This window comes from Rhinichthys klamathensis, unplaced genomic scaffold (assembly GCF_029890125.1).
Source record: "Rhinichthys klamathensis goyatoka isolate OS25496 unplaced genomic scaffold, OSU_Roscu_1.1 h1tg000845l_1, whole genome shotgun sequence".
Taxonomy (NCBI): Eukaryota; Metazoa; Chordata; class Actinopteri; order Cypriniformes; family Leuciscidae; genus Rhinichthys; species Rhinichthys klamathensis.
The window spans coordinates 72,962-98,858 of record NW_026607219.1 but is presented as its reverse complement, the minus strand read 5'-3'; the positions used below and the strand labels follow the sequence as shown (position 1 = coordinate 98,858).

Sequence of the window (25,897 nt, the reverse complement as noted above, 5' to 3'; positions counted from 1 at the left end):
AATGCCATTTGGAATACCACATGGACACATTTTCAACTTATGATTAAAATTACACATTTTGTTCTACATTTTTAAACCAACTTTAAAAAAAAGTAGGTTGGGACTTGGGAGCAAGTTGCTCCATAAGGACTACAACGCTTGTCTGATCCATCATGGCTATAAGCTATAAACAATAAAGTTTTCTTATCTTATCTATCATACTTGTGGTAATTGTAGTTCTTAAGTAGCAATATGTTAGAACTTACATATTTCACATCACCAATGTAACCATTTACCCTATAATGGATTTCCGCATGGTGCGGACACAGGTGAGATTCTCATTTAGCACCAATCTCTCCCTTAAAACTCTCATGATAAATAACACTGAGCTATTGCACATTAGAAAGAGAGAAAGCGAATCATGAATAGAAAGACAAATTAAATGCACAGAACAGGGACAAGAAGGAAAGGTTGCTAACGGGTAAAAGAGAAGAGAGACAAAAGCATCAAAAGGTCAATCATAAGAGAGCAATAAAAAGGATGGCTAACAGCAAGTTTATTTTGGTTAGGTTCATTGATACATAAGCACGTCCTGAGGGAGTGATGAGTGAAAGATGTGTTGCCATAGAAAGGGGGAGGGGTGGGTATGTTGAAGGGGTTTATAATTGTGATCCATATGAAAAGAATGAAAAGGGAGCAGAATGCAAGTTAAGGGGATCAATTACAAGTCAGCCAGCAGACTAGAGGATAATTTAATTAGAGTTATACTCTACTCCAGAGAACATCTCATCGTAAAGTCCAGAGATAGGCAGATATAACACCCAAAAGACCCCAATATTATAAGCAGCTCCAATGCAACGTGGTAGGCATTATGAACCTTTTTTAGTTGCTTTGAAATGAAAAACAAAAGGCACAATGAATTTCAACTCATTCTTTATCTTTAATATGCACAAGAGTTGAAAAAAAAAATACTGATGAGCCACCTTAAAGAGAAATTCAGTTCTAAAATTTATAAAAACATACAAACAATCAGAGGCCAAAATGCGATCTGTCGCTTTTTTTAGATTAATTTTTTTCTTCAGCAAGTAAAAATCTTGCAACAAGCAATACGCTTGTATCCATTTCTGATACAAGACAAAACTTCTTTAAAGTGGCTCGTTTTCTAGTTGTCTAGATAAGTCCATGAATTTCAAACCAGTTTTTTTTTCTTTTTGTTCAACAATAAATGGCTAATTCAAAAATCATCAGGGCTGCCTTTAGCTTCCTTACTGTCTTTTCAGCAGTTTGCGGCCCAAACACAACTACTTTAGTCCAACGGCAATTTTTCCCCATACATCCCTTTACAAGTTAATGCACAGGGAAAAAGAACAAAAAAATAAAGTCCAGTCACAACAGTAAGAAAGCCCATTTTCCAAATAATGGCAATCATTTGTCATTACAAAACAAAAAAGTTAAAACAAACAAACAAAAGAGATACCCCTAATGGCTGTAAATCAATAATCACAATGTTATTATTGTTCTGTAGCGTCCCAACAACGTCTAGTGGACCTAAGTGTGGTAGCTTCTCATTATATACCTAAACAAGAAATATAATTATATTTTTAGTTGGTACGATTAGGTTTTGTAGCAAGTGAAATAAGATTAAAAACAAACTTAAAAAAAAAAAAAAAGGACCCACAATGTCATGGATCTCCTTTTCCCATTGCTTGTATAGTCAAAATTAAGCGAACATCGCTCTCCACTTACATTAAGCAATAAAACGGGAACAACCCAAAAGTGTGTGCGCGTAAGACTGGAAAAACTGCAAAAGCGGAAGCTCCACTGATCAAAACAAAAAAAGAATTCACAATCCAATCACTGTTGCAAAGTTCCTTGTGGTTTTGACTACCGAGTCCTGAATTTAGTGATTTAGTGAAAATATCCTCCAACCGGTTACAATTGGGCTCGTCCCAAAGAACTTATTACTATGGTTACAGACAGGAAGTAGAGAAGCTGAATCCAGAAAATAAAGAGCGCTGCCAGAGCACTCTTGTTAAGCAGAAAGACCTGTTAAGGTGATCTCAATGAACTTCCAAAGGTTGGGACTGATGATCATCTCAAATAGGATCCTCCTTTGACACATCCGACAGTCCAATTGCAAACCAAAAAGATCGGCACAATGAATGTCCACTACACTATCGCTGCAGAACTTGATAACTCAAAATGAGGGTGCTTGACCGTCTCAGATGAGATTTTCTCCATTTAAGTTTGTGTGATCTGCTGACAATTTTTTTCTTCATTATCTTCAGTGTTTTGTTTTTTAAATATCCATAATTTCAGGCTGAAGAAAAAGCAAGAATTTGTGGCGATAATTTAAGTTCTGTTTGCACACCACATATTTAGAGACACTCCCTTCCCCCATTTGAATTATATTCCATGGAATAACCCATTATAGGCTAGGTCACAGATTCAGATGAATGAGGGAGGGGGTCCAAATGGCTTAACACAGTAGAGGCTGGACGTCTGTCTGAGACTCGAAGATCATCACCAGAAATGCAATGTTTTGAGGGAAGGAATTTCTTGGAAAAAAAAGAAAAATCCCTGCTTTTTTATTTTATTTCAGGAACATCTCTTTCTTTCATCTTCCTTGGCTGATATGATGGCTGGTACAACAACAGAAGTTCCTATTATTGTTCATGCTCACCTATGTGTGTGAGTGAGTGAAAGAAGAGCAAAATATATCTCTTTTTTTTCTTTTCTTTTTTTGGCAACTGCAGTATAATCTTGTTTTTTTTCTCTTCCATGTCTTGAGGTTGTTGAGATCCATCCGTGTTTTGAGTGGCGTTGAGACAGGTACTCAGAACCTTCAGTGCTATTTTCTTCTGTGTGAGCGAGTGTCGTTTGAGCGTGGTGATTGGTTGTTTTTTCTGGTTAGTGAGTGGTTGGTAGATGATGGGTCAGTAGGTGGCAGGGGTTGAGGAGCAGCTGGGAAACCCACCGTTCCTGAGTTCGAAGCTCTGGTTGTCTAGAACTTGAACTCCTTGGTTTGAAGGTTGGAGGCTGGATCGAAATTAAATGTGCCTCCCTGGGTGGCCTCAGGAATCAGGCTGGGGTCCTCATCAATCTACAAGCAGAGCCAAAAAGAATTAAGGCCAGTTTATACCAAGGACAATAACTAGAATGATTACTACAACTGTAAAGTTGCAATAGTCGCTCTAATTCTATGAAAATGGGAAGTCCAAACCACAAGTATACCGATAACCACAGAGGAAAGATATCGCAGAAATCACTTTCAGAATGTTTTTTTTTCCCCAGCTGATGAATCAAAACAGGGTTCCCACTCTTTTTCAGGACATTTTCAATTTTACTATGACGGGAAAAAAAGACAAGGATCACGCCCTAAAGTAATATATTGCTCTCTAAATCTTTAAAAGGCGTACAGTTTATTGCCATGACTTAACTATAAAATCACTTTTTAATATGAGCTCTTAATCATACATTATGACTATGAAAGCTAGGGCTGTGCGAAAATATCTTGGGGAAAATATCTAATTGCGATTTTTCGGACAGATACTGCGATTGCGATTTGATTTGCGATTACATTTTTGTGAAGTCAAGCTTCAGCTCAATATTCTCAATAGTCTGCATCACACACTCTAAATTAAAGTAGTACAACATGCCTTTAACTGTAGACCCCTCCACTACCTAGTCTAGCAGATGCAGAGTGCCTTTCTATTAGTGTTAGTGTCATGCATTTTGTAAGCATTTTTTTTTATTATTATTTAGTCTTAGTCCTGTGTCCAATGTACTTTTTAGTTTTTATCCGGCGTTTTAGGATCCCTAAACTCCGGATCTGTTTGTATCGAAACGCTGATGATACAAAGTTTTTACATATACAGCTAAACGCGTCTTCGTGTGGACGAGCATTTACACTTAATGCACACATCTATTTTGACATCAGAATTTTTTGTCCCATCCAATGCTGGTTATCACCATGTCAATTAATAAAATTTTGGATTCAATCCCACATTTAAATAAGTTAGTCATTCCCAAAACTTTGCAGTGTGTATATACATAGCAGCATGAAAAATAAAACTTTTTTCAAACTGCAAATGGGTTATATGCAGATAGCAAACAAAGAGCGTTCCTTTTTTAATCACTACAGCTGTCAATCACTTCAGCGCTAGCTCACAGAGTTCAGCACTGTTGTGAAAACTCCTGTTATACTCAATGAAGCTGGATACAGTGCACAATTAATATCTTATTGACCTTATAATCACATCAAAATTATTAATTATTAGAACATTGTACTTTCTGCAACTAACGGTAGTTGTTTTTGGCCAGTGAAAAACTCTTTGTTCTCACCTAAATAAAAAACAAATAACTTTTTTAAAAATAATTTTCCAGGACAACAACAAGATTTTCCAGGACATTTTACACTTTCTCTAATTTTCCATATGTTTTCCATGACTGGAAAGTTTGTCATCAATTATCCAGGTTTTCCAGGATGAGTGGGAACCCTGCAAAATCCACTCCAATCCATTTAAAGTGGCAGACGACAAAACTGCAGTCCGTGCTTAGAATATAAACTGAAAGTTATTGTCAAGCAGTATACAGAGACATGCCATGAAACAAGACTCACATCGTCTCCTGAAAAGTACTGATCGATGATTTCAAATGCAAGTTTATAGATGTCCTCATTTTCATGCTGCTGTAGGTTCTCGATTTTTTCCAATCCTGAAAGTCAGAAGCAAGACTATTACTGATCATCTTTTTTTTCTACAAAATAAGTAAAAACATCAGTGAATGTACAGGTGTGATCATTTCAGACTACTGGTCATCTTTTAGAATACAACCAGTCGAAATATGAAGGAACCATGACAACCTATTCCTACGCTGCATGCATTACCTCCACACTCTTCAATGATCTCAGCAATTGTGCTGGCTTCCTCCCCAGCCATGATGAGGATGTTTTTCAGTCCATCAAGAACCACCTGGACCACCTGAGAGTCTTTCACTGACAGCAGGTTGCAGAAGGGCGGGATCACGTTTTGTTGCACTAAGTACTCCACCTGCCGATTGCAGCAAAATAACCAATGAAATGAAGGGAAAGTGGCTCTAAATCCAAGATTCATTGCAAATGGTTCAAACCTGATCTTTTCTTCCACTTATTGTCAAGTTGCTGATGGCCCATGCAGCTTCCTTCTGTGTTCCGAAATCACCCTGTTTTGAAAAACCAAGATACATGTATGAGACTTCAAATTCAAGGTAAATCACTGTTTAGTTGGGGGAGTGTCTAAACTGGACTCTTCCAAGAGTCAAGATTCATGCTTTAGAATTTACTTCACATGCCATACAACAGATTATTAAAAGTTAAATAATCATAGTACTACTAGGTTTTTACATTTTCTGAAGAAAGTAGGAGTGGTTCATGTCAATTATAAGGTGTTTTGAGTGGTTGCTTATTGGCCCAAGTCAAATAAGACCCAATCCCAAGTCTTTAGGATATTCTACTCCCTAGATATTGCTTGGATTTAAAAGATAATTTTAACTTAAAAATAAAGTTATGTCTTTAAAGAAACAGCATTATGACATAAAATTTATAAGAAATATTAAGTGTTAAGATATTTAATTTGTATATAATTTGTAATAAAAATAAAATAGGAAAACGCAAAATAGAAGCATTTTTACATGTGGTCTCAGACTTTTGGTGGTGTTAATGCTAAACTGCAAAAGGGGAAAAAGTGGATGTATAGCAGGCTACGCAGATAAAGTCTTACCTTGGCAAGCTGGTGAATGATCATGGGTATGAGACCAGCATCTATTACAGCCTGCACCTGCTGCTGGTTACCTGCTGTTATATTGGACAGGAACCACACTGCCTCCTGCAGGGAAGAACAGACACATCACAGATGTACTCTAAACATGCGCCACAGTGCTTACACCGGGTTTGGGGAGATTTCTGGAGTCATTTAAGAAATTAGGCAAGTAAATGTTTGGGTTTCATCATCTTGATTACATTTCACACAAATGGGATCCGATGGGATGTGTGTGTTTGTCTCACCTTGTTGATCTTCTCTTTGGGGTGTGTGAGCAGGTTGGGAAAGTGAGAGAGGACATCACAGTTGAGCACCACCTGAGTCTGCTCATCCGTCCCGGTTACAATGTTCCCCACCGCTCTCAGCGCTGCGGTCTAATGAGGATACACAAACACTATCAGAAACCAGATTCGGGTTTCAGCGGAAACAACTAGACAAATCTGCATTATTTTTTACCTGAACTTTGACCTCTTGGTGGCTGAGCAGTGGGACAAGGAAGGGGACAACACCTGAGTCTATTACCATCTGAATTTGCTCATTACCTCCATCTGTCAGATACGACAGAGCCCACACAGTGTCTACCAGAATCTAGAGAAAGAAAAAGATTTTAGTATTCTAAATTAGTCTCAGTCAAGACTCGGTTTCTATCATTTACTGCACAGCTCTCAGACTGGTCAGTTGTTGTACTGTGATGTCAAATGGACTATTTTTCTTACTTAGCGGAAGCTGAGATACATTAACAAAACATTGATTTTAGTTTAAATGTATATTTATTTGATAAGTAGCCATACAATAACTGGGATAAATGTACAGTCAGCCAATTGTTGCAAAATAAAGTCCTTCAAAACAATACAATAACCCTTCGAGTCACATCGAGGTTCAAATAAACTCCGTGTTTACTGTGCGATAATAACCAGCTGGTTGTACGTTATCACTTAGTAAAGAGACTAAAAACAGATTTACTACACTCATAATTCAATTAAAGGGGTCATCGGATGCAAAATTCACTTTTATATGGTGTTTGCACATAAATGTGTCTTTACAGTGTGTGGACACAACCACCATACAATGAAAAAAATCCATTCTCTCCTTTTTTTTAATCTTCAAAAAGCCTAAACAGTCGTAATAATCAAGCCGTTTGGATTTTCTGAGCAATAGGATGTCATATTGCTCATGCTCCGCCCACAACCACCGAGGGACTGTCCCGTATTAGCATATTTCCCATATTAGAATATTTCCGCCCCATGGAAGAGAGGGGTGGGGTGAGCAGTTGCTCATTATCATTTAAAGAGACATGCACCGAAAGGGGTCGGTGTGAACAGAGCTGTTTTTGAGGAGGTAAAAAGAGGAATTTTGGAATTTTCCAAAATTGGAATTGAGGAATTTTAACCAAAGTACGTTACAAACTTTACATGAAGACCCTAAATAATCATACCAACTTGTGGAAAACGGGCATCCGATGACACCTTTAAGAGCAACACTTCTGCTTTAGAATTTAATTTTTTTACATCTTGTACTTACATTTATATCTGTATGATATATGAGTACACAGAGGGCAGGAAGAATCTGTGAAAGAAAAACTGATATTTTAGAAGCTGATATTTCACCAGATTTTGAGAATAAGCACACAGCATGTAAACATGAAATCAGCTGTAGGACAACAGAATATTCATTAGATCTGCCGTCAAAGAAACAGTTGTTATATTACACACACACACACACACACAGTGAAAACACCACACTAATGATTTCCTAGCAGCAGGAGGTACAATATGTTCCCTTCAGCTCAAAGATATACCTCCAGATTACAGACAGGAGAAGAAAATAAATGATAAAAATATTGGCATTTAGATTATACAGCATAATAACTGCAACCCATGACTGGATAGTAGCTAAATAGAAAGGAAACAGACTTCAGATTATTAAGAAAGGTTTAGTCTGAAACGCAAGAATGAAAATACATATAATATCTTGCACACTCTTTAAGATTTAAAAATTGTGGCACAGTGGTGCTTCACTGGATTAAATGCCAGTTTATGAAGTGCTTTGTGCATATCAATCAGTCAAACAGCCAGCTGAGTGGATCAATTTATTCAATCAAATCACTGTATTTCTATGCACTTCAGCAGTCAGGCTTGAACCGACTTAATGAGAGCGGATAAATAGTGTGATGTGGTAAAAACACATTAGTCATCTATGTTAACATTGATCAAGTGTTATTTTAGATGATATAAAAACACAGTTTTTGTTTACTAAACAATATTCAATTAAACAATTTATAGACCATTTTTACCAACTAAAAGAAATGAGTATTAAACGTACGTACGATCACATACACTCCTCACCTCTTGCACTGTTTCCATGGGTGGGGGTGGGTCTTTGTTTCGGCACAGATTGACAATGACCCAGGTAACGTTTCTCAAGAAGGTTATGGGGATGGAAGGATTAATAAACGACAAGAGAGGTTTGACCACACCGAGCGAGATGACGTAATCTCGACACTGAGGTCCATCACCTGCAAAGGACCATAAATCACAAGCTTGTGTTAAAAAGTGTAAATAACACTACTGATGAGTATCACAGCTGTTACAACTCTCAAATTATATGGATCCCGATTTTTTTTAAATTGTCAATGCACTACTTAAGAAATGCAATAGCAGTAATTATATAAAAAAAGAAACCAATGGTATATATTTTTTTAAATATACTCCAGTACTATAGGTGGCGCAATGGAAGAAAAGCTTTAAAGGTTTGTGAGAGGCATGTCAACTATAATTGAATCTAAAATTGTGTCTTTGGCGTTTAATTTTGGTTGAACCAACAGCTTTCAATGCGTTAACGCCACCAATATGCATGCAGCAGCTGTTCTGGACATGACATCCAAAAGTTCACATTGGTTGGTTAGTATTTGTTGCCAGGAGAATGAAAAAAAACAACTTACTCTCTCCTTGGTTTCGATATAAATTCTTGTTTTTGTTCTTTTCAGTTACCCAATTCAGTGGCAATAACAGTGTGAGGATATTTCACAGTTACTCACCAATGATGTTTCCCAGCGCCCACACGGCCTGCTCACACACATTCTGATGAGGAGAGTGGAGAAGTCTCAAAAACAATGGGACAGCATCTACACAGACAGAGAAAGAGAATGAGAGGAGGACAGAGCCTTCAAACACAGAGAGAGCTGACATAGTCAAAACTGGTTGATCAAGTAGACGAAGGCCTGTCCAAACAACTTACTGGATTTGACCACAGCCTGTGTCTGTGCAGACGTCCCTGATGCAATGTTGGTCAAAGCCCAGGCAGCTTCAAACTGCAATGAAGGACTGATGAAGAAAAAGAGAGAGAAATGGAAGTTCAGATTTTCTTTGCGCTGGTGGTAAACAACTTCACCTCGGACAAGTATGAATACAAAATGACCTTCTGCGATACTCTGAAAAGGGCTCAGCAGGACTTTCCCACAGAATTCTGTGTTTGTAGCCAGAACTGACCATTATAAAAACTTTTTAAAAAGTACACACACTAACAGTTCTTGGCTCATTTAGAGTCAGACATGAAGACAAAAGCAATGATTTCAGTTTGAGTCAGATCACTGTAACACACAACCATTGTCAGATGCATTTTCATGACTTTTCCAGTCATGCATGATAAAAATAAAATAAAAGTGGTTTTCCATTTATGTATCAGGTAGCAATCCTTATTTCTCTATAAGGATAAATTCTATAATTTCCACTTCATTTTGCTAACTTTAACCATATGGCCTCCAAACAAGTCAGCAAATCTGAACATGTTCAATAATTCACAGGAAGAAAGCATTTCTCATTGCCTAAAAAAAGCATGGGCCGGTCATGGAGAAAGGTGTGACACCCGCCTAAGGACACTATTTTCTAAGCAACCTCACAAGTTGAATAAAATTTGTAATTGTTTTGCTGTTGCTGAATAAGGCTGTAGAAATCCGGGCAAGTTGTGTCTGATTTAGCACGTCTTTATGAATAACACTTTGGTGGAACTATAAGGCCACGACTGAACGCACCTAAAAGTCATTAAAGCATTACTGTCTGTGTTTCAGCATCATTACTCCAGTCTTCAGTGTCACATGATGCTTCAGAAATCATTCTAATATGATGATTTGCTGCTCAAGAAACATTTATTATTATTATCAATGTTGAAAACAGTTGTGCTGCTTAATAATTTTGTAGAAACCAACCGTAACACATTTTTTTTCAGGATTCTTTGATGAAAAGAAACTTCAAAAGAACATTTATCTGAAATAGAAATATTTTGTAACATTATAAATGTCTTTACATTCACTTTTGTCAATTTCATGCATCTTGAATCTTACTGACCCCAAATTTTTGAACGGCAGTGTTCTCACTTGAGGATCTCCATCTAACATCCACCTTCTGCCTCATCCCTTATTCTTTTATCTCATTCACTTTCTCTACCATCATTCAAGATTGACATTGAAAACTTCATTAACTCTGATGCATGTTTGTACACAAACAGCACAATTAAAAAGGTTTCATTAAGTTTTGAATCATTTCATTTAGTGCAATGTATAGTCACACTCACTTGTCATCCCTCTCCAGGCATTTGACTAAGATTGGAAGGATTCCACATTTTATCAAGTCGTCTATGGGAGGATTTCTGTCACTTGAGAGCAATTTTCTGCGAGGACGGAAAAGAGAAAAAGAGTCAGGCACTCTTTCATCCATTATCCGGCACGCCAAATACATGTCAGCAGTGTTAATGCAATCCATTTCAAAGAGACAAATCCAGCAAAACATATTTAATTACAAGCATAATCGACAGAGTACATCATTGTTGTTTCGAGTTATGCTTTTCACATTCAGCTGATTTAACGTTAATCAGACTACTTCAGAAAAAATGGTAACATCAATAAAATGTGATGCATTTTTTAATTATATTCAACAAGGAATATAAATTAGTTTAGGACTTTGTCTTTAGACTCGCACGCACTGATGAATCATGTGCATAAAGACCAGGCATGTGTATTAAAGCAAAGAGTCTGATATGTTGACTTGAGGTTATTAGAGGCATGAGGTTATGAGAGATGTTTTTAGAAGACATTCAATGTGTAACAATCAAATCATGCATCACAACACATTACCTGGCTGCTTGCACTGCACTGAGCTGGACAACTGCATTGTCACTGGTGGCATTCTGTAGGGAAAAAAAGAAAAAGGAGAAATGGAGAATGAGAGGAAGAAGGGGTCGCTCGCACTGCGCTGCTGACCCTCCGAATCAGTTATTTATCAGACATTCACCACGTTAAAACCTTACCTGTAAGATGGCATCTAGCGTTACATTTTGCTGAGGAGAAAAGGAAGAGAAAAATTTAGACCAACTATGTAAAGGAAAACGGAAGATATGGAGGGAGATGAAATTAGTAGAAAGCCTCTTACCCCTTTGAAGTCGGAGTCCACATCGGAATCTTCCAGACTCTCTTCCTGTGGAACATTTCGTTTCTTCAGGAGATGCTCGTCTCTTTTGTTCTGTACGGATTAAGTAAATATTAGGTCCTCTGTGAATACTTGCACTTCACACAGACCAAACCAAATACAAATGAATCTGTGATTTTACGGACTTAATACATTTGGGGAAATCATAGAACACACTCTTAAGTGTGAATTAATGTCATGTATATTTAATAAAGGAGTTTTTAATTTTAATAAACTATTATTTTAAAGAGGTTATATCATACGGCTTAAAATCAAATGGCTGTTTTTTCTGCTGTGCCTTTAATACAACAGTCCTCTGGGCAGCACATTGAACCCCTGTATTTAAGCAAACTAAGAGTTCAGAATGAAATGACTTAATTTGAATATTTTGTTAAATATAAAAAATAAGCTGCTCGTTTCTAACACTGGGATCCTTCAGAAGGAACTGCAGAGCGGAAGGTGCTACATACAGCCAGAAAAAAAACTTTTTTTTGACAGACTATCACATTTTGCTAGTTGTTCTGACGTTTAGCAAGCATCTGGAGTACTTCATCCTTATTACCTCAACCTGAAGAGGTGTGGGAAATTCAAAACACCAAATAAGTTGGTAAACAGGCAGTTATGTGCAAATGTTTCAGGTTTTTGACAGTTTTTCAGAGTTTTAATTTTTCTCAGTATTAGTTAAGAAATGTACAGAATGTTCCCACATTGCAACAAAATCTTATTTTTCCCACAGGTTAATCAGTTTTTACAAGTAGTGTCCTGGGCCCGTATTCATAAAGATTCTAAGAATCCTCTCAGAAAACTCTTAATTTAGCTTAAAAACTTTTACGTAGGAGTCTTAGCTTAAGAGCGATTCGGGACCGATCTGAGAGCAACTCTTAGCAAGAAAAAGACAAAAACTGTCATCTTAGTGAGGAGGCGGGGTTGACCCCGTTGCTATGTATGACACAATCTTTTGAAGACTGTGATTGGTTGGTTGTCCAAGAAGGAAAAAAAAAGAGTGATTTGAAGCATAGGGTCTATTCTAAGCCTTCACTTTGAAATTACATGCATAATTTTTCCTATTTGACCGTTCTCACACACACACACACACACTATATATGTGTATATAAATCCTTTTTTCTATTTACCATGCTGTTAATTTCCTATAAGGTATTTAAATGGCTTAGAATGATAAAAATTGTTCCACTCTTTCCAATTACACTGATTACACTGATTGCTGGCATGTCTATTTGAGTGGTGGTTTGAATGTTGATTTTAATGTAACAAACATGGAATCAAAACCAAGAAGGACGAGAAAGCCCGACTGGACAGAGGAACAGTGTTTACTCTTAGCCCAGTAGTGGATGAACACAAGGCCATCCTTAAAGGAAAATTCGGGCCGGGTGTCAATCTATAGCGTCTTATTAACTCACTGTCATCCATTGTCTGCAACACATTTCTTCTCCCTCTTTCTGCCATTTTCTCCTCTGCTAAAGAAACTCTTAAGCCTCTTAAAAGTCCTCGTCCGTACTCCTAACAATTTTGACCTTAAGACCTCTTTTAAGGGTTAAGATACTTTCTGAATTAATTTTTCTTTACTAGGATTTTTTCTTTAATTTTAAGAGTAAACACCCACATTTCTAAGAATTTTCTTAGAATTTTGTCACTTGGAGCTACTCTTTGCATTAAGATTCTTTATGAATACGGGCCCAGTTCTTTAACTGAACTAAATGATTTTTATTACTATAAAAAAAAAAAACGTGCAGTGGTGGACAAGTGATGTAATCTGTGTGCGGCTGAACACTGTGTAACACCTTTAACACAGACTATTGCAGCAAGACTAATTGAGAAAAAAATATTTTCTCACAAAACCCTTAAATAGAATATTTTGCTGCTGATGTTAACTAAATTAAATTTAACAGCACAATATCGAACCCTTAAAAAAGAAAAGGCAAATAACTGAAAAAATGGCACACAGAAAGTCCCTTCTGGTTCTAGGCTGTGTGAGAAAATAATGTGAGGGTGAGCGGTCTGTGACGCTAATGTTAGAGCAAACTGGAATGCAAAGAGGAATGTCTCACACACCAGAGCACAGCAGCATTCTGTCCGATTCCTCTGGGCTGACAGTATAACCGCCTAATATGGACAGGACATGCTGCGTCACCCAATCCAGCACCAAATCCATCAAGATCAAGGCTGTGGGACTAAACTTCTGCTTCACATCAACTCTGGCCTACCAGATCAACAACAGGGGATTTCTATGCACTCAGACTGGTACACAAAGCACGGTAGCCATTTGTCATAATGGACTTTGTCAGAGGCTGAAGGCATGAATGACATGCTACTTTATCAAGTAGGGACCTGTGACAATTTTTTATCATTTATTTATTAATATGTAAAACCCAGAAAAATACACAAGTAGTTCTAGCGAGGTTCAGAGTTCGTGCCAAAAGAAAGGGAGGAGGGCAGGGGAGAAGTGTGTGACGAGGGAAGCCCCTCATGACAACCTCCTTCTTGGGGTGCAGCCAACCAGGGGCCCCGTGACCATGGATGGCATGACCCAAATACTGCAAGCGCAAACCAGATTTCCAAAAGAAACCGCTCACCAGCTGAGAGAACAAAGCCATGTGAAGGCTTCAATAACAAGACATTTTTTGCTGTTGCTTTTTTTAAACAAGGACTAATAACATTAGTCGTGTTTTCCTGCTAAATTAAAAAAAAAAAAACAAGTTATGACACATGACTGGTAACAAAAGCAAATATCTCCAACATGTGAAATCGTGGCACTAATGTCTGCTACAGACTGTGATTTCGGCAATCCTTGCAAAGATCATTACAAATCACACAGTACGACATGGATCTAATAAACTTGGGTACGACATTGTATGTAGACTGTATGATGAAGACATTGAATTCAGCATGCGCTAGTGGTGAACAAAGTTCCGTGTAACAAGATGCACTTTGGCAATTGTGTTTTTCATGTGCATTGAAAAAGAGTAAGTGAAAGAGGAGAATATGGACTAGGGAAAAGAGGCCAACTTGGCATGCCATTGTTGCAAATAGAGCTTGAGATGTATAGTTTTACGTTTTAGCGCCATGTCGCATTGATCAACACACCATTTCATGTTGCAGTTTTATTGGCTAGTCAAGTAGATGTAGGTCTACACACTGTGAGATGATCATGCTACATTTCTGACACTGTCAGAAAATTATTGCAGGCTATCTTTGGTCGCAAGACCGTGACAACGGCCATCTTTGAACCTCTCACTGTATGACATAGGACCACCGTTTAGGAGCCACGACCACAGAAATCGCCACGATTGGTCAGCTTTCATCTGGGACATCCCAAAAACGTACAATGTGTATCGGGCATAAGACTTATCAGCTCAGTTACTCACTTATGGTGTTGATCAGATCGTGTGTTTGACACAGCAGCAGGATCCTTCGGTCTCTGGTATCTGATTCACCATGTTAAATGTTTGGTCAACATTTGGTTACGCTATCAGATTTGTCGCTATACACTAAATTTAGAGTGAGATGCCTTGCTTCCAGTGCTCATGTCTTACAGAAAAGACAGAACAGAAAAATCCTAAATGCAACGTCCTGAAGCAAGAGCAAAGCATCTGTGCAATCACATGCAATCACCACCTGCTTAAGTTTACTGTAATGCATGAAGAGACTCCACGCCGAGGCCACATTTAAGCTCAGATGCTCCTCTATTTCCTGGAACGATGTACCCGCACAATGCTGCAGCTACACTTCAGGGGCTTTGGTAGCGGAGGAACGTTTTCATAGTTCCTATAACTAATGGTAGAAGCATGGCCGTCACTAGAGGGGCAAAAGGTGGTGACGATTCTAGGGTCTACCAGCTTTTAAAAGTCGACATTTACCCAATTTACTTTGTTAGCGCGCATTACTAGTCTTGTGGTGAACAAATAATCCATGCAAGTTAATACACAGAAAACAATGTGTTTGTCATGGTAATCTTTAATCAGAATCAACCGCCCGTCTGCTATGAGCGGGGGATGGAGAGGATGTGCGCTTAAGTAAAACCCCACCCTCAATTCAATATTTTGGCCCACAGCAGTTGTTTTAATGCCATCTCTCATTTATCAGGAGCAAAATATTGTATTATTGTTCAAACTCCATTTCAGTGAATCAATTAAAAAGTCAGCCACTAAAAGGCAACAAGCTCAATAAATACATAAATTCCAGATAATTTCAGAGCAAATGCATACATACTGCTAGTGAAGACATTTGTTTTTAGCTTCATAGCCCAGCCCTAAACGAGACTGAGGAACTATTCAGAGCTCTTACATGCAGCGCTAAATACAAACCTCAAGTACCCACTGAATCACCACAATCAACAGCTTAATGTTGTTGGTAAGAGTGCACGTAGTTATTTAGGAATGAAAAAAATAAAGAGGGGTGAGAATCAATTTTGTAAGTCTGGTTTATTTCCAACCAACATTCTTCTTCTGATGAGTCACATGTATTGCATCAGAATGCAATGTTCAGCTACACATGTAGCTTAAATACTTCCATCCAGAGGAAACTTGCAAATGATCAGTGACTATGCAAATAATCCTGAAACAATGACGGACCATTAATTGTGAACTTACCTTTCTCAGTTCTACCGTCACTTCATTACGATGTCTTCGCATCGTCTGAAAAAGAAGAGAAATAGGTTGGTTAAGTAGTACAGTATAACATATCTTAGGTATAAAGAGAGACAAAAAGAAATTCTAAGACAACTGTCAGAGTTTTACGTTACGCCAGAGCATTGTGGGTGGTTGCTTTAAGTTTAATACTAGGGTTTAGCTACTTGTTCAAATCCACAAGTGATTCACACACTGCCACGGTGACACCCACTAATGGGCTGTAATGATGCAAACAAAATGCCAACCAAAGTCTTGCCACTCCAACAGAACAAAGACGCAACCAACCGTGGTAACCATGGTGACGGCAGAACCCAGCTGTCACTCAGTCCTCTGTTTAGACGATCACATTTTGTGGCCATTCTATTAGAACTGTTCCATAAAACCCAACAGATCAAACATCTGCACAAGACAGAGCAGCAGGAATATATCTGGAGCAACTAAACACATTCAGGTCGCAATGAAATGGAATTAGAGATGGATCTTTTATTCCGTATTGTATGTACATCAGAATGTAATGGATTCTCAAAAAAGAAACAATGTAGGGTAGGGACTGTTGATTGGATTTGGACATGCAAAAGTCGATTCAGATGAACGTGAGATTTCAGGGACAGGATATAGCCTAAGCGGACTAAATTGTTCACAGTAAGATCTACAACATGCACTTACTAAATATATAAAAAGAATTTTCTTTTCATTCCGACTTTGACAAGATGGATAGGTCACTTATCGCAAATGGTTCTGCTCCCTAATTTATTTATTTTCTTAAATATACAACTTCAATGGGATATAGCCTTAGCCTGGGAAAACCCAGACAACTTCCGGCAAATTTAGATTTGCTCTGAAAGTTAGTCTGGCAAAGAGCTCATTCAAGCTCATTTCCAATCTGCCGAAATCACGGCACCAATCAGAAACGTTGGGGCGGGCTTTACACGATGACGATAGTGCTGGGATTTTGAAGCAGATTTTGTAGCCTACATTACAAAGATGGATGCCGCCGTCGAACATCACTCGTTTGAATCAGCTATCGCGTCTGTTTTAAGCGATTTGAACGTTTCCTTTTAGTTAAAAACCGAGCAAAGAACAACACTCCGCTCTGCATACGTCATCTCCTTCATCGCTCTGATTGGGTTTAGGTCTTTCCGCGCCGCCCGTTGGTGACGCCCCTCTGGAAATGATTTGTCTATGACGCTTTGCCAGACCATAACTCAGTTACAACTGAGAATGGTCTGGTTTTAACCAGGCTAATATGGCCTAGGAGGAAAAAGTAAAAACATCAGCAGCCAACAATGCAAAGACTTCACATGCTGTGTGGTGGGGATGGTGGGACGGATCGAATTTGATCTTGTGACTGGGCATACTAGTTCATGTTACAGCAAAGCCACACTGTGCCTTATGCAATCCAAAAGTCATGAAGGGGAAAAGCGAGAGGATGTAGAAGCAAAAGCGACAAACAAGAAAGTGAAACAGAAAAGGACAAAATACCAGCATTTATTTCTGAATGACTAATTAAATATAACAGGAAGTTCAATTATTAAATACTCAAAGAGTTCAAATTATGCATTTTTACAAGTAAATTATTTAAAGTAAACTTGCAGTGCATTTAAATGCATATTTATCAATTTGTGTTCCCTAGGAAATGAACCCATGACATTGGTGTTACTATCATTCTGCACTTTAGGCCAAGTTTACACCTGGTATTAAGATGCGTTTTGGTCGATCGGACCACAAGTAGACGAGGGTAGACACATAGGCTACCCGTTTACACCTGGTATTTTAATTCTTCACTTTTGTCCACTTTCAACCAATTCTGTCCTGATTTTCTTCGAGTGGAGGGTCTACGGGCTGGTAAATGTATGTTTTTTTTTCTTCCAGATCCTTCGATCTAACTGACAAAATAAGCAATTTACATATAAAACATACAGAGAGCATCAGCTTTCGTTTCTGCTCTGACAGCCGCAAGACCAGCCGAACGCTATGAGTGTGTGTTAGAAATCAGGAATGGTGAGAGAACATTGTGCTTTGTAGGTTTGTCGTCTTCAACCCAAACTTGGGTGGTTTACCATAATGTTTACACATTAGGTCAGTAGGCGGAGAGTAGGAGGTCTTTTGTGGTTGTTTGAACACATTCGACCAAATGAGCGTCTACACTACGAAAGCAATCCGGTCAAATGCGTTTTCGACTACCTCTGTAAGTGGTGGAAAGTGGACAAGCTCAAAACGTTTTAGCGTCGTCCACTTGGGATCCAATTGACCAAAATGCATCTTAAACAGGGCCGTAGTTGAACTGGAGGAGCCCCATAAAACATCTTAAAAACCTGCAAAATGCTCACCGTTCCTGTTAGAATTCAATTCATGTAACATGATGTCTAAAGCTGTATTTCAATTGATGCCAGATTTGAACTGGTTTCACCTGCAAAAGCACCATGGCTCAATGTTGAACTAACACTAGGCCACATTTTCAACTAAAAAAAACAAGAAATTCTTTCCTGAAATCCTGAATACGCAACATGAGCAGTATTTTAGTGACGCATGCGTTATGTATGAGTCACAGCAGAATGACAGGAGGGCAGAGCCGAGAGGAAGCACTCCAGGAGTCAGTGGACAGAGGCTTCACCGGTGACATGACAGCTTGACACTCTTGAGACCAGCATAATGACACAGTATGTGTGCATGTGTTTGTCTGGTTGCCAGCATGGTCTGAGGACATGCTGTCGCACTCCTGTTAGGTCCACGACATGCTAATAAATAGGTTGACTGCACAATAGCCCCAAACATCAGGCTTGACTCATTTTTAGACCGTGATGCTTGCTACACAAAAGGTCATGGGTTCAATTCCTGGGGAAAACGCATAGATAAAATTCATTTCTTGAATGCAACCAAGTTGGCAAATTGTGTAATTATAATATTTTACCAGCACATATTTTAGCTAAAGCATCTGGCACATGCAAAATAGCAGGATGAAGGCTATTACTGAGGACATTTCTTTATGTTATTCAATAGGGCTGGGTTGACTATATCAATTATACACTGTTTAATGATAGTGATTATTAAATCCCGAGAACGATCTCTTAGGGGGGAGGGGGGCGGGCGACAATATTTCGTTCATTTACACGACAATGGAGTTTCGGGGCCTAAAAACGCAAACTTCTACCGCAAACGATAGCACAAAAACAATTTGTGAAAACGGTGACGTCATGCTATGTGTATTGCGTGTTCAGTCTATAGGCGCGCACACGTTTCTTTACAGAGTGACATCGCCAACTACTGGCCTGGCAGCAGAATACAGCAATTTTAATCGTTTTCACGGATCTGTTACGCAAAAAATACAAAAGAAACACTGTTCAGTTTTTAGTACATCTTTGTCATGTAAACATACCCTTAATCTATGCCGTTTTTTTGTTGATGCATGAGCAAAACTTCACTAAACATCATTGGCAGCAAGTCTGCCATCTAATAATCGCAAAAAGCTTTGTACATCATGGCTTACGTTGCACGAGTGCCCACTACTGGCAGAACCCTTGCAATGCGTTTAAATGGAACTCCCTAAGCCCTTGATCACTGGAATCTGCTATGGAGATGATTTATTATTTACAGTTGTTTTCCTTATGAATTTGTTTTATGCACCATTCTATAGACCTGCATGTATGCTTGTGCTGTTATAAACATATTAGATACAATATTAAAAGATACACAAACGGAAATTATAACAATATAATAAACTATAACTGTGCTAAAAAACAGCCAGCTTAAGGTAGCTTAAAAAATATTGATATTTCGATATGTATCGATACTGAAATATCTGAAACTATTTCAATACGCCTTTCGGCAGTATCGATACACCGATACCAGCTGCGCTTTCGGAGTTGAGAAAACTCCGCCTCTTCTCATTCAGAGGTCTCATTCACTCCGATTAAATAGTGTTGGTGTGACCGGGTCTGGATTTCAGGGCGGGATTACGCATAATTCGACTCATTCCCGCATGTTCCGTGCTTGAATCCGAACCGCACACACATAATAAAGCCGCCTCTAACATACAAGTGCCAAAATTAGCTCTTTTTCGCAGCTTATTAATGGTCAAATACACTCGAAAATAATGTCACACAATGCCTATCTTGGTGAGTAGCCTATTAACGTAAACACAGTGGGTAAACAGTTCAGAAAGAATGTGTAACAGTATTTTGGATTTGTGTATGCGTCAGGTCTTAAAGGGACAGCAGCCTAATAATGTTGTTAATGTTAATAAAACAACAAAAGAAAGTAAATGAAGCGCCATCTGTTGTGAAGTCACAAACATGGTGCATTGTAGTCTATAGATCTCCCTGATGTGTACATGTAGACTCGCTCAATCTGTCAAAATCGAGGGGTGGAGGGTCTGTCCAAATAAACTTCCCTCGTCCACTTGAAGTTGAACGCACGTCAAAATGGCGTTGGGGATTCCCCACAGAGGGGAAGTGCTTAGGGAAGTTCATGAGTGCATGTCTAAAAGTGGAGTTAAACACAGCCCAGATTATCTCTTCCTCTTTACTATTGGTTGTAGCGTTAAATAAATAGCTATGAACATCAGAAGGCATGAAAGATACAACTTACTGAAACGTATCATGTCTCATGTAATCACTTAATCAGTGTTTCAACTGATGAAAGATGTCAATAATATAAATGTAACATTGTTTACAAGCTGTTTTAGAGTATTTTACTGAATATATGCACTACATATTAACTACATATATTACATATTAATAATATTTAACCTGTTAGTGATGTCTTATTTAATGAATGTTTGAATAATTATTTCATGAGAAGTTATGACAGCAACCATTTAAATGTTTATATTTCAACAACACATTGTAGGAAGTAACAAAATCATTAAATACAAAAGCTGCCTTGTGCAAATAAATGTTTGCATACAACTCAGATTTTGATCATTATATTTAAAAAATAAATAGCAATTGAATGTTATAGTTTGTTGTAAATCTAAACCTTTAAAATTATATTAACAGCATTGGTTGAGATTTTTTTCCCGTAAGAATATATATCCAAATTAATCGAATCTAGATCAGAATCGAATCAAGAACAAATCCAAATCAATACCCAGCCCCATAATCCAATCACAAATGCTCTTTGATTATAATGTGCAAATTTTAACAAACTCTTCAGACGCTCTTTTGACCATTTTTGAGGCTGGTATCAAGTGAGTATGTGACATGGCAGACGAATCAAATGGCTTCATTTCTTTTTCCACAGCCACTTAGCGATGCAAAACACAGCAGCACTCGTCATTCCCTCAGTTAGCTACAAGTACATCCTTGTTATTGGCTAAATCTAGCAGCTAATGAGCCAAAGTATCCCACAGTTCCACAGTCCGGTGCTGGCCACATCAAATGGATCATGCACGAGCCCTTTGCTCTAAGGAACACAAGATGAGAAATCTGAATCTACTTTGCAAATTCCCGGAATAGCTGCAGAAGGGTGACAGCTTTGCTGGCTTCATCCAAAGCCATGCGTGTCTGACGGCTGAGTCACACCAGCGGCCTATTGTCAGTTCGCACCATTAATCTTGAAGAAGGCCTCAGGGGTTCCTCGGATGAGCTCAAGGCAGAAGATGATAATGATGTCCAGTATCAACAGGGTGTGAGAGTAAATGAGTTCTTCATAAATGTGATCGCTGCACCTTTAATGTTATACTATTCATTTGAAAGTGACTTTGAACACTCATTACGGTGGTCCTCTGGGTTAGACGTGACGTTAGCCATGTTTCTTAATTTAACTGAATGCGTTTGGTTATAGATGTCAAATCAACTTTATACAGCACTCTTCACAATACACATTGTTTCAAATCAGCTTTACAGAAAATCATGATGTTAAAGTCTAGAATATTTTAACATCATCTTGCCTTAAGGCCTGTTCACACCAAGAACGTCTAGCTATAAGATAACTAACTATATTAGCATCCACAACAGTAGACAATTTTTTTTTGTTTATTCCAAGCACACACTTCAGTTTGTTCGTGTACTACTTTATACCTTCGAGCTCTTTAAAGTCTGATGGGTTCTGATTGGCTGTCATTGTTTTTATCACTCACCAACAGCTGGGAAAAATTGTTCTGAAAGTGATTCCAACGATATTGTTTATCTGTGCGGTTATCGTTATAGCTGTGGTGTGGACTCTGCCAATCATTAATATTTCGATGGATTTTTAGAACTATATCTTTATCGTTAAAGCTGCAGTAGGGAGTTTTGAGAAAACGTTGACTTAGCGTGAAAATTTGAACAAGCACAACTTCCAGGTCCCACCCCCTTGCTCTCTGCTGCGCTACAGCCCTCCCTCCACAGCTCGTCCTCCACAGCGGAGCCTGTCGTGAACCCGCAGGCTAGTAAACAGGCCCACCGATGACGGCGGATAAAAAGTTATATGGCACATTCACTAATAGGGACTAAACGTCAATAATATGCTTTACATTGACTATGGCCTGCCCATACTTACTACAAACTGACTACAAACTTGGTCCTCAAATCATTAGCAGCTATGTATTTTCCATAACGTTAATATAACGGTAACTAACGTTACAGTATGTAAGTAATTATTCTAGCGATATATAATGCTAGATAAGGTGTGCTAGTACATTATTTCAGCAACATGACAAGCCAGTGAATTAGCAGGTTTCAATTGTTGCTTAGCAGAGTGCGTGACATTTTATCTACATGTTATGCGGCTAGAGTTTTGACACCGAGTCAATGGGCTCTGTGTAATTCTTTCTTTTTCGCTTGTTTATCGTCATCGGTCTTTTTCCTTTTATCTCTTTGTTTTATGAGCAGGTGTCACTCGAGAATTGGCAGTTTAGGTTGTTTCTCCGTCATAAGCACAGCTGCAGCACGCCGGCAATCTTGAGTTTGAACGACGGCTCGCGCTCCGGCGCTCGCACTGTGCAAGAGAGGGGTGTGATCAGCGCGTACACGAGCGTGATTGACAGTGCTAAGACACTCCTCCTGGCTCTGATTGGTTGTTTCTGACAGGGAGCGTGTATTTCTTGCAAATGGCAATAGGACCACTGGGAGGAGCCAGAGGAGCTTGATTTTTACACAGATTATCTGTCTCATATTATACTGTCAGGACATAATGACAGTTTTAGCAAATACATGTTTTCAAAAGTTACCTACAGGAGCTTTAACGTTATAGTTGTCAACCTTGGTGTGAATGGGCCTTTAGTCATAATTGGCAGATTAGAGTTGGGCAATAATACGGTTTACATTTTGCGACAACATAAATCAAGCATATAGTATATATCGCTTTACTTAAGTGTACTGTTTGTATGCGGGTGTGCTACATATTCAACATAAAATATATTATTAAATAAAAAAAGTTTACATTTTGCAATGATAAGTGATCAAGAAGTTGAGATTTGCTAAATAATATATACATCAAAAGGACATAGGTAAAAGGTTTTGTTCAATGTACAACTATTTGGTGTAGACAAACCCAATTACTATTTGTTGATGTTTATCACTGCCATGGGCTTGTTTGATGCTTTTTAATGCCATGTCAGCGTCTATGGCTATTTTATGGGTGAGAAAAATGTATGATAAAACAATTTCAGGTGTTTACAAATTATTTTAGCTAAAAACTCAAACTATATTTGGGTTAACTTTATTAAAAACTTCTTCAAAAAAGATAACTGAACATAAAATGTTTCTCACAGGTTTAAAACCAGCACAATCTTATGAAACATACTTCAGCGATAAAGAGTTTTGACTGGAAGAACATTTCAGTGGATCTTCTCACTGCCATGGGTAAATGATGCATATCAATGACAGGTTTAAAATTTCAATCATAGCACCCATCACCAGACAGCTTAATTGAAAGTCATGACAAACTTAAACATAACATGTGTGCAAGCGGCAAGCCAAAGGCAACTATGTCAAAGAACGAAAAATTCCATCGCTGTGTTTTATAATCCATCATCTTACTGCACAACCTGGCTTACTAGTATTTCTAGGTCGCCTCTATGCAGCCTGCATTCGGGGTATGAATTTAGGAGCACTACCATCTGGAGGTTTTCATTCCAGTTTGAAGGTAATAAAATCATGCTTATGTAGCTCTAGTATACCTACAGGTGAAGCTTTAGATGCTAATTACCACACCAAAGGACAATCTGATTGAAGAGGAAAAGATGTTAACCAACTGACATTTCACAATGTCATCTTTTTTAAACCACCATAATCAGCTCTAATCAATGGACACGTACATTAAGATCAACTACAGCAGGGCTGCTAGACTGGCGTGACTAAAAAAGCAATAAAGAGGTCAGATGTTGAGGTATGACTGGTCACTGGTTCAGTTTAGGAGAGCTAACGTTAGCTAAAGCCGGTATTAAAACACCTGTCTCTGTCGCATATATCTGGTTCGCAACTTACATTTAAGATTATTTGCTAATGTTTAGAGAGTTTATCTTCTATACATGAATGTTAAAAAGTATGGGTAAGAAAACACACGAATAAACGGACTAGTAGACGATTAATCTGCCGCTTGCTAACCAGTTAGCAGCTAGCACACATGCTAACACGATAAATCTGCATGTTTTTGGCCCAGCGCAATTTAAAACAGAAAATTAACAGCTGAGCCACCCACTCGACCTAACAAATAAACCTGTCTTAATATTACACGACTAAATAATGCGCTATAACAGCTCAAGTCCGAGTATAAGCCGCGATTATCTCGTGAATATTGAAGGGAAATATGTGTTTAAAGAGGCCTCTATGTAGGCCGCGCCCGCTCCGCATGATGCTCTTGCTGGGTCCACAAACACCCGCTCCGATCCGACACCATAAAACCAGAACCACAGAGACTCGGGGGAAGGAAAACGAACTGGGGAAAAAAAGCCCGGAGTCCAAACTATCCGGTGGACTTACCTCCACATCTCGCCCCTTGTTTTTGAAGCTCTTGATGCGATGGTTTTCCAAGCCGGCGTTTTCGGCCATGGCTCTGTGTGTATGTGTGTGTCTGTAGTGACTCCCGACCGACGCGCAGAGCAGAGGAGCTCCGCTGAGGGGGGAGGAAGAGGAGGAGGAGGAGGAGGGCGGGGGGTGTATCGATGTCCGAGACGTGAATGAATCATTCACTTGAGTCGGAACTTCTTTAATGAACTGGTTCACAAAATTAGCGGTTCTCCCCGACTCATTGAACCGCACCTTCTTTTTCTGAAATGTTACAAACAGCCTTTAATGTCCTAGAAGTGAAAATATGTCTATGACCCACTTAAATGCCTTACGTTTTATCAACACGTTTTATTTTAATGTTAGTTGTCTAATCTGTTTTATCAAAAAATCTGTCGAGCTAATTATTTATTGTATATGCAAATTAAATAATAGGTTCAATGTAAATTTATGCACTCTATGAGCTGAATCATGCATGCAAAATTGAACTGAAACATGCAATTGTTTGTGCTTTATTTGATCATTTTAGAGCAGATACCATGGCGGGATGTTAGTGACCATGATGAGTTAAAATAATTTTTTAGTATTTAAAAATTAAATAAATAAATAAATAAATATAATTATTTATTTATTTATTTATATATATATATATATATTATAAACTCCATAATGGGAAAGATCCGAATCGCGGAAATGAGTCGGACCTCCCATCACTACTGGGGGACTTTTTTGGACAAATATGTCTTGTGAATACAGACTAGCGTTTTACCCTACTTCATTAAGGGGTTCAGGGTGAAGTGTGCTTTGATTTGAAAGTGAAACAGTATTGGAGTTAAGGGGATGTGTTTTATTGGACCCATACAGTAGATTTGCGTCAGTGTGCGTAGATTGAGCAAGTTCACACAGCTGCCATGAAGCATCCTGGAAGCATCGCGCCAAGAACGTATGTAAAGATGCGTCACCGCGCAGTACAGTACGCTAGACAAGCCAGTGAGATGATTGGTCGTTCAGTAGAAATTTGCATTTTGATAATAAACAGGAACATTTATGTCTTAAATTAAGGTATATACAACAGAAAACGTCTATAT

The 25,897-nt window shown here is 38.4% G+C and overlaps 1 protein-coding gene across 2 annotated transcripts; it reads right to left on the bottom strand.

Moving 5' to 3' along the window:
- Positions 1 to 895: 895 nt before the first annotated feature.
- kpna3 (karyopherin alpha 3 (importin alpha 4)) lies at positions 896 to 24,926 on the bottom strand. Of its 2 annotated transcripts, none has more exons than XM_056243772.1 (17): positions 24,786 to 24,926; positions 15,844 to 15,888; positions 11,201 to 11,290; positions 11,079 to 11,108; positions 10,906 to 10,958; positions 10,347 to 10,442; positions 9,015 to 9,100; positions 8,815 to 8,901; positions 8,114 to 8,292; positions 7,299 to 7,343; positions 6,234 to 6,365; positions 6,023 to 6,151; positions 5,739 to 5,843; positions 5,110 to 5,181; positions 4,868 to 5,030; positions 4,601 to 4,695; positions 896 to 3,082 (listed from the first exon to the last, which is right to left on the bottom strand). In XM_056243772.1, the coding sequence occupies exons 1-17, from the start codon at positions 24,852 to 24,854 to the stop codon at positions 2,984 to 2,986; spliced, it is 1,575 nt and encodes a 524-aa protein (XP_056099747.1). In that variant the 5' UTR covers positions 24,855 to 24,926; the 3' UTR covers positions 896 to 2,983. The 2 variants fall into 2 exon arrangements, with proteins under 2 accessions (XP_056099747.1, XP_056099748.1); XM_056243773.1 differs by having other exon boundaries at positions 8,123 to 8,292.
- Between the last annotated feature and the right edge of the window lie 971 nt (positions 24,927 to 25,897).